The sequence below is a fragment of the Mobula hypostoma genome, chromosome 18 (assembly GCF_963921235.1).
Source record: "Mobula hypostoma chromosome 18, sMobHyp1.1, whole genome shotgun sequence".
In the NCBI taxonomy this organism is placed as follows: Eukaryota; Metazoa; Chordata; class Chondrichthyes; order Myliobatiformes; family Myliobatidae; genus Mobula; species Mobula hypostoma.
The window spans coordinates 64,093,804-64,108,576 of record NC_086114.1 but is presented as its reverse complement, the minus strand read 5'-3'; the positions used below and the strand labels follow the sequence as shown (position 1 = coordinate 64,108,576).

Below are 14,773 nucleotides of genomic sequence, written 5' to 3'. Positions count from 1 at the left end.
GTTACGGAGAATTACATGTTGGATAACATATCTGTTGGGGTTGGTGTTTCACCGCCCCTCTGGCTAAAGGAATTCCTCCTCATCTCTGTTGCACAGGGTTATCCTTGTATTCTGAGGCTGTGCCTTCTGGTCCTAAACACTCCCACTGTTGGAAACACCCTTTCCACATCCACTGTTCCCAGTCCTTTCACTATTCAGTTGGTTTCAGTGCAATTTTCCCCCACCCACATCCCCGTTCTTCTGAACTCCAGTGAGCCAACAAATACCTCTCATGTATTAACCTCTTAATTTCCAGGATCACCTAAATGAACCTCTTCTGGACCGTCTCCAAGGTCAGCACTTTTCTTAGATAGGGGGCCCAAAACTGCTCACGATACTTCATGTGTGACCAATGCCTTGTTAAGCCTCAGCATTACATCCTTGCTTTATATTCTAGTCCTCCCAAAATGAATGCTAACATTGCACTTGCCTTCCTTACTACTAACTTAATTTGCAAGTTAACTTGAAGGGAATTCTGAACTAGAACTCCCAAATCCATTTGTACGTCCAGTTTGTGAACTTGCTCCCCATTTATAAAATAGTCTGTATTTATTCCTTCTACCAAAAGCGTATGGCTATACACTTCCCTACACTGTATTTCAACTGCCACTTTGCCCATTCTAGTCTGCCTAAGTCCTTCTGCAGGCTCCCTGGTTCTTCAACACTACCTTCCCCTCCTTCTGTCTTTGTATCATCCACAAAACCGTCAATTCAATCATCCAGATCTTTAATATATTTCATGAAAAGTAGCAAACCTAATATAAGGCCTGTAGAACACCATTAGTCACCAGCAGCCAATCTTCTGACAGCACCCGAGATCAAGATTTAACCTAGGACTGGATCTCTGACTCTTTGGGCTGTATGTCTGAGCCATCCATCTGCTGCAGTCTGAGGGAGCTATTGGGTGTGAATTTCGAGGATCTGCTAGTGAAGAAGAAATAATGTCCAAGTTGAAAATTTTCAGATTACCAAGGGGCTACAGTGGCTGTTTCTCTTTCCAGTTTGCAGCACCTGGTGAAGTTCTCTCAGCTGCAGCTTGAACTGATTTTATTTTACCTTTATTTAGGTCCTTCTGGCCCAACAAGCCCATGTCACCAATTAACCTCCTAACCCAAACAAATTTGGAATTGTGAGGAAACGCGCAGACACAGAAAATGTACAAACTCCTTACAGATAGCGGTGGGAACTGAAACCTGGGTTGATAGCGCTACAATAGCATCACCGCTATGTTACCCTGCCGCCTGTAAAGTTCGCTGATCTCACAGTAGTGATATGGATTCCACACTTGACTGCATTAGGGAGGAAAGGGGTTAAACAAGAGTTAAGGGAGTGGTACAGTAGCAGTTATTACAGCGCCAGTGACCTCTGTTGTCTGTAAGGAGTTTGCATGTTCTCCCTGTGATAATATGGTTTTCCTGCAGGTGCTCCAGTTTCCTCCCACATTGCAGATATAGGGGTTAGTAGGATAATAGGTTACATGCGTGTAATTAGGCAGTGTGGGCTCGTTGTACTGGAAGGGCTTGTTACTGTGTTGTATATGTACATAAAAGATTCTTGCTGCTGACTCCCATCTAGCAAAATGCAATGTAGGGAAGCAGGTTGACAGGAAGAGTTGTAACTGGAGAAAGCTTCAGGAATGTTTCTGCAGCAGATTCTTCATAGCAGTGGATGTTCAATGAGTGAAATCCACTGAGTTGTGACGCAACCAGAGTGAGAAAAGGTGATTCAACTGTAAAACCCTGGGATGGAGTGTCTAGAATTAGATTTGGTAAAGGGTTGACCATTTCAGATTAATTTGAGGGTGTAAATTCTTCGAATTCATTCCCCCAGAGAGATGAATATTTTCAGAAACTCAAAATTCTGCACACGCTGGAAGTCCGAAGTAACACGTGCGCGCGCACACGCACCCCACCCCAGAACTCAACACGTCAGGCAGAATCCATGGAAATGAACAGGCAACGTTTCAGTGCTGATTAAGGAACTTGGCCTGAAACAGTGACTACTTGTTCTTTTCCTTGGATGCTGCCTGACCTGCGGAGTTCCTCTGCTATTTTGTGTGTGTTGCTTTGAATAGTTTCAAGTTCAACAGATGTTTGAACCGCATGATATGTGGGATTGAGTGTGTAAATGGGTAACTCAGCTTGTATTTTGTGCAAGCTGAATGAATGGTACGCAAGTTTAATTTCCAAACCTTCATCACCTGCTCTGCTGGGGGAGAAGCTGACAGCGATGCAGGTGGATGCTTTCCTGGTGTCATGGATTCTTGATTACCTGACTGGCAGACCACAGTACGTGTGCTTGCAACACTGTGTGTCCGACAGAGTGATCAGCAGCACTGGGGCTCCCCAGGGGACTGTCTTGTCTCCCTTTCTCTTCACCATTTACACCTCGGACTTCAACTACTGCACAGAGTCTTGTCATCTTCAGAAGTTTTCGGATGACTCTGCCATAGTTGGATGCGTCAGCAAGGGAGATGAGGCTGAGTACAGGGCTACGGTAGGAAACTTTGTCACATGGTGTAAGCAGAATTATCTGCAGCTTAATGTGAAAAAGACTAAGGAGCTGGTGGTAGACCTGAGGAGAGGTAAGGTACCGGTGACCCCTGTTTCCATCCAGGGGGCCAGTGTGGACATGGTGGAGGATTACAAATCCTGGGGATGCGAATTGACAATAAACTGGACTGGTCAAAGAATACTGAGGCTGTCTACAAGAAGGGTCAGAGCCGTCTCTATTTCCTGAGGAGACTGAGGTCCTTTAACATCTGCCAGATGATGCTGAGGATGTTCTACGATTCTGTGGTGGCCAGTGCGATCATGTTTGCTGTTGTGTGCTGGGGCAGCAGGCCGAGGGTAGCAGACACCAACAGAATCAACAAACTCATTCGTAAGGCCAGTGATGTTGTGGGGATGAAACTGGACTCTCTGACGGTGGTGTCTGAAAAGAGGATGCTGTCCAAGTTGTATGCCATCTTGGACAATGTCTCCCATCCACTACATAATGTACTGGGTGGGCACAGGAGTACATTCAGCCAGAGACTCATCCCACTGAGACGCAACACAGAGCGTCATAGGAAGTCATTTCTGCCTGTGGCCATCAAACTTTACAACTCCTCCCTTGGAGGGTCAGACACCCTGAGCCAATAGGCTGGTCCTGGACTTATTTCCTGGCATAATCTACATGTTACTATTTAACTATTTATGGTTTTATTATTACTATTTAATTATTTATGGTGCAACTGTAATGAAAACCAATTTCCCCCAGGTTCAATAAAGTATGACTATGAAAAGTTACAAGACAGTGGGGAAAAAGCAAAGGAGAGGAGTGCTTTTCCGACAATCTGGCATAGGGTTCTTGAGCTGAGTAACATCAGGTATTGCTTTACTCCATGATAGCAGTGAACTTTTATCTGATGGTCCCAAGACAGAGTATCTTGGAGACACTCCGTATCCTAATTCCCATGCACAGCAACAGTCTCCCGTTTATGAAAGTTTTATCCCAGTGAGAGCTGGGCACCCATTACATTGAGAGGGCAAAAACTGGGATGTCTAGTAATTGAGATCTTTGCAGCTGAATTACCTCTTGCTGAACCTTTACTATGTTCCTGTGATTTCTCCATAAAAGTTGCATGTCTGCTTGCTGCGGTTAACTCGAGGAGAGTGAAATTTTGGACTTAAAACTTCCTGCTCTTTCCAGCAGTGCACTGTCAATCATACTGTGAATCAATGTAATGAATTTGACAGACACTTAATGAAGAATTGAAATAGATACCTGATTTTCAGAAACTCTGGAACTGAAAGACTGTGTATCAAATGCAGTCTACAGCGGGAAGCATATTTTTAAACCAGACTTGTTGATGCTGGCATTAGTAATTACATCCCATTCTTGGATCATCTCTTACTGGCCAAACCCTACGGCTTTCATCCCTCAGTATGCATGGACACTCCTTTTAAAGATTTTGCTATCCCTCACTGCCGTGAATATGATTCCTGTCCTTCCACATCATCACAAACCTCTCAAACCCTGCTCTTTATCCAACCACTTTCAATCTACATTCCCTAGTTATTGACACACCTGTCAATAGTATTCATTTCACCTGATCCTCGCCATTACAACAGTGATCGCTTTTTTTGAAATAATTTGGCTGTAAGACTGAGGTTTAGACAAGTGTTGGTTTATATCAGCTGGTTACTATTAGTTACAGTCAGGTAAGCCAGTCAGAAACAGAAGTTTAGTAGTTATTTGGTGTACGAGTGGAGAGCAGGTTAATGGAGACATTGGGGTCAGGAGCCAATTGGGAAGCATGTGATTTCGGTGCCGGTAGGTAGAAGAATAAGGAGAAGCTATTTATTTGGATACTGTTTTATAAAAAAAAAGGCTAGTCTGGCTGATGTCAAAGGTCATCGCTGGTAAACACAAATGGATTTCCACATATAGTGGATACTATACCTAGTCAGCCACTCCACGGGCTGACTCGCTCCTGAGCTTGTAGCTTGGCTGATCCAGTTATTATTAATGGTGAACACGAAGAAATCTGCAGATGCTGGAAACTCAAGCAACACACATCAAAGTTGCTGGTGAACACAGCAGGCCAGGAAGCATCTCTAGGAAGAAGTACAGTCGATGTTTTGGGCCGAGACCCTTCGTCAGGACTAACTGAAGAAAGAGCTAGTAAGAGATTTGAGAGGGGGAGGGGGAGATTCAAAATGATAGAAGACAGGAGGGGGAGGGATGGAGCCAAGAGCTGGACAGGTGATAGGCAAAAGGGATATGTGAGGGTCATGGGACAGGAGGTCCAGGGAGAAGGAAAAGGGGGGGAACCCAGAGGATGGGCAAGGGGTACAGTGAGAGGAACAGAGGGAGAAAAAGGAGACAGAGAGAAAGAATGTGTGTATATGAATAAATAACGGATGGGGTATGAGGGGGAGGTGGGGCATTAACAGAAGTTAGAGAAGTCAATGTTCATGCCATCAGGTTGGAGGCTACCCAGACGGAATACAAGGTGTTGTTCCTCCAACCTGAATGTGGCTTCATCTTTACAGTAGAGGAGGCCGTGGATAGACATGTCAGAATGGGAATGGGACGTGGAATTAAAATGTGTGGCCATTGGGAGATCCTGCTTTCTCTGGTGGACAGAACGTAGGTGTTCAGCAAAACGATCTCCCAGTCTGTGTTGGGTCTCGCCAATATATAGAAGGCCGCACCGGGAGCACCGGACACAGTATATCACCCCAGCCGACTCACAGGTGAGCGCCTCCTCTTTTCCCATCTCCATTGGAGGGGTGAAAGCAATCTGCACTTTCCAGTATATCATGGAGTATGATTATTTGGGAGAGCAATCGGATTGGCAGGAAGAGGCTTACTGTTTTGCTATTTAGTATAAGGCACAGCACTCATTGGCTACAGTGAGGGAGTCAACAATGACTGAATATCTTTGGAGGGAATCAACAGTCAATGTTTCCGGCCAAGACCTTCATCAAGACTGGAAAAGTACAGGCAGAAAGTAGCCAGAGTAAAATGGTGGGTTGGTGGGTGGATGGATTGGTAGGTGTGGGAAAAGGTGGGTGGGTGGGTGGATGGATTGGTAGGTGTGGGAAAAGGTGGGTGGGTGGGTGGATGGATTGGTAGGTGTGGGAAAAGGTGGGTGGGTGGATGGATTGGTAGGTGTGGGAAAAGGTGGGTGGGGGGGTGGATGGATTGGTAGGTGTGGGAAAAGGTGGGTTGGTGGGTGGGTGGATTGGTAGGTGTGGGAAAAGGTGGGTTGGTGGGTTGGTGGATTGGTAGGTGTGGGAAAAGGTGAGTGGGTGGGGGCTGAAACATGAAGTAAGAAACTGGAAGGGGATAGGTCGGAGAGGTTAAAGGGCTGAAGGAGGAGGAAAGGGCAGTTGTTCATGTGGAAAAGAGGAGGTGGTGCATCAGACGGAGGTCATGGGCAGGCGAGAATGGGGTGAGAACAAAATCTGAATGAGGAATGGAAAAACAGACGAGGTGGGGGGAGAAGTTAGAGAAATTGATGCACTTTAGAGAGCAATAAATCACTTCATGAGTAGTATCAGAATCTGGTTTAATTTCACCGACATGTCGTGAAAATGCGTGCTTCCTGCACGCATGCAGAACTCGTTGACTTTATTAACTTTGCCTCCAACTTTCACCCTGCCCTCAAGTTTACCTGGTCCATTTCCGACACCTCCCTCCCCTTCCTAGATCTTTCTGTCTCCGTCTCTGGAGACAGCTTATCCACTGATGTCTACTATAAGCCTACTGACTCTCACAGCTATCTGGACTATTCCTCTTCTCACTGTCTCTTGCAAAAACGCCATCCCCTTCTCGCAATTCCTCCGTCTCCGCCGCATCTGCTCTCAGGATGAGGCTTTTCATTCTAGGACAAGGGAGATGTCTTCCTTTTTTAAAGAAAGGGGCTTCCCTTCCTCCACTATCAACTCTGCTCTTAAACGCATCTCCCCCATTTCACGTACATCTGCTCTCACTCCATCCTCCCACCACCCCACTAGGAATAGGGTTCCCCTGGTCCTCACCTACCACCCCTCCAGCCTCCGGGTCCAACACATTATTCTCCGTAACTTCCGCCACCTCCAACGGGATCCCACCACTAAGCACATCTTTCCCTCCCCCCACCTCTGCATTCCGCAGGGATCGCTCCCTACACAACTCCCTTGTCCATTCGTCCCCCCCATCCCTCCCCACTGATCTCCCTCCTGGCACTTATCTGTGTAAGCGGAACAAGTGCTACACATGCCCTTACACTTCCTCCCTTACCACCATTCAGGGCCCCAAACAGTCCTTCCAGGTGAGGCATCACTTCACCTGTGAGTCGACTGGGGTGATATACTGCGTCCCGTGCTCCCGATGTGGCCACTTATATATTGGTGAGACCCGACGCAGACTGGGAGACCGCTTTGCTGAACATCTACGCTCTGTCCGCCAGAGAAAGCAGGATCTCCCAGTGGCCACACATTTTAATTCCACATCCCATTCCGACATGTCTATCCACGGCCTCCTCTACTGTAAAGATGAAGCCACACTCAGGTTGGAGGAACAACACCTTATATTCCGTCTGGGTAGCCTCCAACCTGATGGCATGAACATTGACTTCTCTAACTTCTGCTAATGCCCCACCTCCCCCTCGTACCCCATCTGTTACTTATTTTTATACACACATTCTTTCTCTTACTCTCCTTTTTCTCCCTCTGTCCCTCTGAATATACCCCTTGCCCATCCTCTGGTCCCCCCCCCTCCCTTGTCTTTCTCCCCGGACCTCCTGTCCCATGATCCTCTCGTATCCCTTTTGACAATCACCTGTCCAGCTCTTGGCTCCATCCCTCCCCCTCCTGTCTTCTCCTATCATTTTGGATCTCTCCCTCCCCCTCCAGCTTTCAAATCCCTTACTCACTCTTCCTTCAGTTAGTCCTGACGAAGGGTCTCGGCCTGAAACGTCGACTGCACCTCTTCCTAGAGATGCTGCCTGGCCTGCTGCGTTCACCAGCAACTTTGATGTATGTTGCTTGAATTTCCAGCATCTGCAGAATTCCTGTTGTCGTGAAATTTGCTGTTTTGCGGCAGCAATACAATACATAATATTTTTAAAACCAAATTACAGTAAGAAATATGTATCAAACTAAATAAGTACAAAAGAGGGCAAAAATATTGATAGTTCGTGGATTCATTAGTTCGATGGCCGGGGGGAAGAGAGGAACTGTTCCTGAAATGCTGACTGTGTCTCTTCAGGTTCCGATACCAGTGGTAGCAATGAGGAGAGGGCATGTTCTGGATGATGGTGGGACGGGGGTGTCCTTATTGACGGATGCCGCCTTTTGAAGATGCTCCCGATACTGGGGAGGCTGGTGCCCACGATGGAGCTGGCTGAGTTTACAGCTTTCTGCAGCTTTTTCCGATCCTGTGCAGTGGCCCCTCCGTACCAGACGGCGATGCAACCAGTTAGAATGCTCTCACATCTGTAGAAATGAGCGAGAGCCTTTGGTGACAAACTAAATCCCCTTAAACTCTAATGAAATATAGCCGCTGTTGTGCCTTCTTTATAATTGCACTAAAAGGTTGGGCCCAGGATAGATACAGTACTCAGAGACGCTGACGCCGCAGCAATCCCGGAACTCCCTGGTGTGGGAATTCCTTCAGGATTATAGGCTCTTGCCCAGCTTTCCAGGGGCAGTTAGGGGGTGGCCTGACCAGCAATACCCAAATCCCCGGCGGTGAGGACTCTCCAGATGGAGCAGAGAACACGTGGCGGTTTTAACTGGAGCTCCCGCGGTGGTGCAACGTCTCCAGTATCAAAGCATCACCTTTGAGTAATGCGCCAACCAGTGCGCACATCTACAAAGAGCGCTGTCGCAAATGAGCAGCATCCGTCAGCAAAGACCCCCGCCATCCAGGCCGTGCATTCTGCTTGCTAATGCCATCGGGAGGGAGGTACAGGATCCAACAGGTTCTGGAATAGTTATTACCCTCAACCATCAGGCTCTTGAACCAGAGTGGGTACGTCAATCTGTCACAATGGGGTGCTGGGAACGGACCCAAATGCGAGACTCGGACACTGAAATACAAGGAACAGGACTTGACTAGAGTAGGGACGTGACAGGATTCAGACCAGGAGCAGGGACAAGGCGGCAGACTTGGGCTAGGGAAAGCGGGACCAGGACTAGAAACCATGGACTAGGAGACAAGGCTTCGACTCAGAGCCCGAGACTAGACCAGGACCCAGAACCTGGGTCTTGCCTCGGGCTCGGACCACAGAACCAGGCAAGGACATGACATGGCTTCAGGACAGTACGTGGCTGGGGTCTGGAGGCCTGAGCTTGGAGACAGGCTGGGGTCTTTGCTCTTGAGGTTTGAGGCTGGGGACTTCAGGCTTGGGTTCTTGGAGCTTGGCTTGGGATCCTCGAGGCTTGGCTTCTTGGAGCTTGGCCTGGGATCCTCGAGGCTTGGCTTCTTGGAGCTTGGCCTGGGATCCTCGAGGCTTGGCTTCTTGGAGCTTGGCCTGGGATCCTCGAGGCTTGGCTTCTTGGAGCTTGGCCTGGGATCCTGAGCTTGTGAAGGCTGGTAACTCGGAAGCTGGAACTCGGAGACAGACTGAGAACATAGGGCTGGGACTTATCCTTCGAAAAGCCAGGACTTATCTTTGACACGACACCAGCATGAGACAGGACAGTACATAGACAGAGCCGGGACTCGTACTTAGACAAGCTGGGACTCAACTTCTCCATACCAAGGTGGGACAGGACCATTCGTCAGGTAACAGCAGAACAGCTGGACTTACCCAACAGAGGCAAAGACAAGACAGCTCCCCCCACAGGACAACGGTAGAACGGCCTGACTTACCACTCAGAGGCGAGGGCAAGACAAGACAGATCCCCCCACAGGGCAACAGCAAAACGGCCTGGCTACCCCACGGAGGTGAGGACAAGAAGAGACAAATACCAAAGAACAACAGACAGTTCAATCCCTGCTCCGGGGTAGCTCCGAGTCTCAGTTTGGCCAGCAACCTCAGCTGGCTACGGAAACGGCCGGATCCCTACCTAGCTCAGAGTAGCTGGCAGCCACTCAGCTGGCCCAGGAAACAGCCGAATCCATACCGCAAAGACAGCTCTGACTACTGACAACAAGGCTCCATGAGGGGATGGTTCCCCAACGCGGCCTAAAGATGGCAAATGGCCGCTCTAGCCTTCCACTAGCAGGTTGCTCCCAGGGGATCTTGACAAAACAAACCAGCAGCCCACACTCAACCCCAAGGCTACTTATATTCCAAGCCACAAGATGGGAATCCGGTGCCAATGATTAACTCAAACAAGGGACAGGTGGAAGACCTGGAGTCCTGAGTCCACGGACTGGACCGTGACACACTCACCCCATCACTAAACTATTCCCACAACCCCTGGACTCACTTTCAAGGTCTCTTTATCTCGTGCCCTCGATATTTATTGTTTATTTATTTATTATCGTTATTACATTTTTTCCTTTTTTTTGTATTTGTAGTTCATTGGCTTTTGCGTATTGGATGATTGTCGGTTCTGTTGAGTGTGGCGTGACCCGAAATATCGACTGTACTTTTTTTCCATAGATGCTGCCTGGCCTGCTGAGTTCCTCCAGCATTTGTGTGTGTGAGAGTTTAGTTGATTCTAATGTGTTTCTTGTATTTACTATGAATGCCCACAAGAAAATGAATCTCAGGGTTGTATATAGCGACATAGATGTACTTCGAACTTCGAGAACAAGGTGCAGGTGAAGGCAGGTACAAGAGTCTGTGTGTGTGTGTGTGTCTGAGAGAGAGTGTGAGTGTGTGTGAGAGTGTGTGTGTGTGAGAGAGTGTGTGTGTGTGAGTGAGAGTGTGTGTGTGTGTGAGAGAGAGTGTGTGTATTTGAGTGTGTCTGTGTGTGAGTGTGTGTGTGTGTGTATGTGTGTGTGTGAGAGAGTGTGAGTGTGTGTGTGAGTGTATGTGTGTGAGTGTGAGTGTGAGTGTGTGTGTGTGTGTAAGAGAGAGTGTGTGAGTGTGTGTGTGAGAGAGAGTGTGTGTGTATTTGAGTGTGTGTCTGTGTGTGAGTGAGTGAGTGTGTGTGAGTGTGTGTATGTGTGTGTGAGAGAGAGTGTGAGTGTGTGTGTATGTGTGTGTGTGTGAGTGTGAGTGTATGTTTGTGTGTGAGTGTGAGAGAGAGAGTGTGTGTGTGAGAGAGAGTGAGAGTGTGTGTGTGTGTGTGTGTGTGTCCCTCCCCCGCTTGGGTTTCAATGTGAGACAAATCCCGGGGGGAGAGGGGAGGCGTATGGAGTGAGAGATGCATTTTATTGACTCCAGCACCGCGTTGCCGGGAGAGCGGTGTCGCTCAGTGACGGTTGCCGGGGGACTGGATCGGTTACGTGAGAGGCTTTGCAGAGTCCTTCCTCCCGGGGCTTCTGGCTGGCCGCGGTGGAGATGAGTCCCGGGTCCGCGCAGGAAGCCCTTGCAGCGGCATCTTTGCAAATCAGAGGGTCCCGCCGAGTAAAATGACTGAAACTTCGGGGAGTTGCACGGGCGGCGGCTGCAGATGGGTAAGTAGAGAGACGGAAAGAGTTGTCAGGCTGTAGGGCGAGGGCGAACAATCCGGCGGCGCCGAGCACTTGTTCAAAGTCCGGCGGCGCGGCAGCCGAGCGCATTCCCAGGGTCTGCGCCTCGGGAGAACTTGGAACAAAATCCCCTCCATCAGTCTTGTTGCACGGGACACAACTCCTTTAAACGTATCCACACGAGATTCTGCAGATACTGGAGGGCCAGCGTAACGCATACAAAATGCTGGAGGAACTCAGCAGGTCGGGCAGTATCTTGGTAAAGCGATAAGCAGTCGACATTTCGACCCGACATCCTTCATCACCGCCATGTGTGACTTACAGTCGGACAGATAATGTTAGAGACCCCGGAGAATGGCTTCCAATGTATTTACAATTCTGTCTGACTCCGGACTACAGTCCCGAGGGGTTGCCGCACAGCCTGCCAGCCCTGTTCCGGGTTAAACCGATGCTCCTAGTCCTGTTTCGGGTTAAACTGATGCTCCCTTGCAAGATCTCCAGTCACCTTGAAATATCTGACACCCGAATGCAAGGAAGTTTGGCGTCGGCGGTTGTTGGAGACGAGGCTTGGGATACCACCCCGGCAGCTAAGGAATTAAAACAAAGTATATCAATAATTTAAAAAAAGACTAGAGCCGGTCACAGTGAGAGTGATATTACTGATTGATATATAAAAAATCAGGAGTAAGGGAGATAATTTCAAAATGAGGTGCATAGAAACAACTCCCTGAGGTGGTGAATCGGTCGACCATCAGGCTGTGAACCAGAGAGGATAACTTCATACATCTTCACTCACTCCAACACAATCTATGGACTCACTTTCAAGAACTGGTCCTCTCATGTTCTTGATATTTATTACTTATTTATGCATTATTATTTCCTTTTTGTATTTGCACAGTTTTCTTTCACACATGGGCTGTTTGACCGTCTTGTTGTGCGAGGGTTTTCATTGATTCTATTGTGTTCTTTTGTATCTACTGTGAAAGTCCACAAGAAAATGAATCTCAGGGTAGTATATGGTGACGTGTATGTACTTTGATAATAAATTTACTTTGAACTTGAATTCCGCACCCTGAAGGGTTGTGGAGTCTGGATTGGTGAGATCCCTGAGCTGTTAGAGGAGGTGGGTGAAAGTCTGAAAGGTCGGGGAATTGGGTGCTGTCCGAAATGGCCACAGAGGAGAAGACAAAGCCTGGGGCCTCTCAGCCATAATGGTACAGAATGGTGGGGCAGTCTCGTTGGGCAGAGTCGTCTACTCCTGCTTTCCTGTGTTCATGAATATCCTTCAGGAAGGGAAATGTGACGCCTGAACTCCAGACCACAGCCTGGTTCAACATTAGGTGCCCTATCAGAAACAGTTAGCGATGGTGAGAAGGGGCCTGTTGCCAGGAGCGTCGTGTTCTTCTCATATCTCCTTACAAGATTGAGGAGGCCATTAGACTCACTGAGTGAATGCTGGTTCTCTGGCATTCCTATCAGTCCAAGTGTCCCACTTATACTCTCCCCATGTTCCCATCACATTCCCCCAAGGTTCTCCCATTTGCCAACACACTAGGGACAGTCAAACGCAGCCTACACAGGGGACAGCATGGTAGTGTCGGGGTTAGCGCATCGCTTGACAGTGCCAGCAACCTGGGTCCAACTGCCTCTGTCTGTCGGGAGTTTGTTTGTTCTCCCATGACTGCGTGGGTTTCCTCTGCCGCTCTCGGTGTACGGGTTAGTAGTTTAATTGGTCACATGGGCGGCGCAGGCTCATTGGGCTGGAGGAGCCTGTTACCGTGAATAAAAAAATAACTAAAACACTTTTTGAGACACAAGAGGTTCTGCAAGTGCTGGAAGTCTTGAGCAATACGCACAAAATGTTAAAAATAAACTTTGAAGAGATTGTTGCTTGGTTGTGATTGCTGTTATGTTACTGTCTGTGTGAGCTTGCTATGCACAATTTGCAGTTGCATTTCCTGCCTTATGAAGTGATTGAACTAGATGCCTTTAAAATGATGTTGCAAGTTGGAATTAAAATTGGTTTATTATTGTCACGTGTACTGAGATACAGTGAAAAGCTTGTCTTGCAGACTGTTCCTTCAAATCAGTTCATTACACAGTGCATTGAGGTAGAACAATGACAGAATGCGGACTAAGTGTAACAGCTATAGAGGAAGTGCCGTGCAGGTAGACAGTGACCTGTAAAATCATAATGAGGTAGATTGTGAGGTCAAGAATCCATCCTGATATACTAGAGAATCATTCAATAGTCTGATAACAGTGTCCTTCTGCCTGGTTATACGTGCTTTCAGGCCTTTGTATCTTCTGCCTGATGAGAGAGGGGAAAAGGGGGGATGTCTCGGATGGGTGCGATCTTTGCAGACTGCTTTACTGAGGCAGTGGGAGGTATAGACACACCCCATTATGTTAAACAGCTCAAAACTGCAAAGTTTTCTTTATTTTATGGTTTTAAAAAAACCTGTATTAAATAATCAAGACTGTTTCTTTCTGTTGAAGCTCCCCGGGATATTGTGTCCCTAATATTCTGCCAGTACAGACCTGTGGGCGTGAATGGAGCTGCAATGAAACCCACCCCCCGGTCAAATAGCATGTATCACTCACATATGAGGAATGGTCACTTAAGAAACGCCTGCCAGCCCAAGGTTGTTCTTTGACCTAAGGAACTTATTAAAGATTTCATTTATATACCTTTCCTTCAAACAATCCAAGCATCCAATTGTTTTTTCTATTTGTTATTTTCATTCCTCTGATTAATTTGCATTTCTTGAATTTGTTCTGCTTCATGCCTGCTGACCAGCTGACAATTCAGGTTGCAACTGGGGATTTCTCCAGCAGCCAGTCTGAAATTATCTCAGTTACACTGAGAATTGGACCCAATCTGAATAATAGTGTAAATACTTACCAGCAATGTAATTTTGTTTTAAACATTAATTTTTTCATTCTTGATATTTCTGTTTGGAAATTATGACTGATATGTTACTGACGTAAATGTGTTACTGTGAAGCATGCAGCTTGTTAACACATTCAGTTGCAGTCTATGTTACGGTTCCAAGTGTTCGGATCAGGCTTGTCTCTTTATGGGAGCCTTCCCCACACTGTCGCCACCTCCTGTTCCATCAGTGGTTGGAGATTGTAACTATAATGTAACATTTACATGTTAAGTACAGTACTAATATAGCAGTGAATTGCATAAATAGTATTAAATTTTACTTTTTATTTTATTTAGAGATGCAGCATGGTTACAGACCAGAAAGTGGTGAGGCATATGGATGAGTATTGAATTGCCAAGCCAGGGTAGACTGCAGACCAGTGACAGTGATACCAGTATTGGTATAAACCGGAGTAGACTGCAGACCAGTGACTGTGATACCAGTATTGGTATAAACCGGAGTAGACTGCAGACCAGTGACTGTGATACCAGTATTGGTATAAACCGGAGTAGACTGCAGACCAGTGACTGTGATACAAGTGATACATGGCCTCCTCTACTGCCATGATGAGGCTAAACTCAAGTTGCAGGAGCAACACCTCATATACCATCTAGGTAATCTCTAGCCCCTTGGTATGAACACAGAATTCTCCAACTTCTGGTAATGCCCTCCCCCTCCCTTCCCCTATCCCTATGTCACTCTGCCCCCTCCCCCAGCTGCCTATCACCTCCCTC

At 47.5% G+C, this 14,773-nt stretch overlaps 1 protein-coding gene across 1 annotated transcript in view; it reads left to right on the top strand.

Annotated features, from left to right (window-relative positions):
* Positions 1-10,999: 10,999 nt before the first annotated feature.
* LOC134358245 (protein shisa-like-1) overlaps positions 11,000-14,773 on the top strand; it is a 34,378-nt gene continuing 30,604 nt past the window's right edge. Inside the window, exon 1 of the mRNA XM_063070262.1 lies at positions 11,000-11,091. Coding sequence (XP_062926332.1) covers positions 11,047-11,091 — 45 coding nt within the window. The 5' untranslated portion in view covers positions 11,000-11,046. The remainder of the gene's footprint in view (positions 11,092-14,773) is intronic.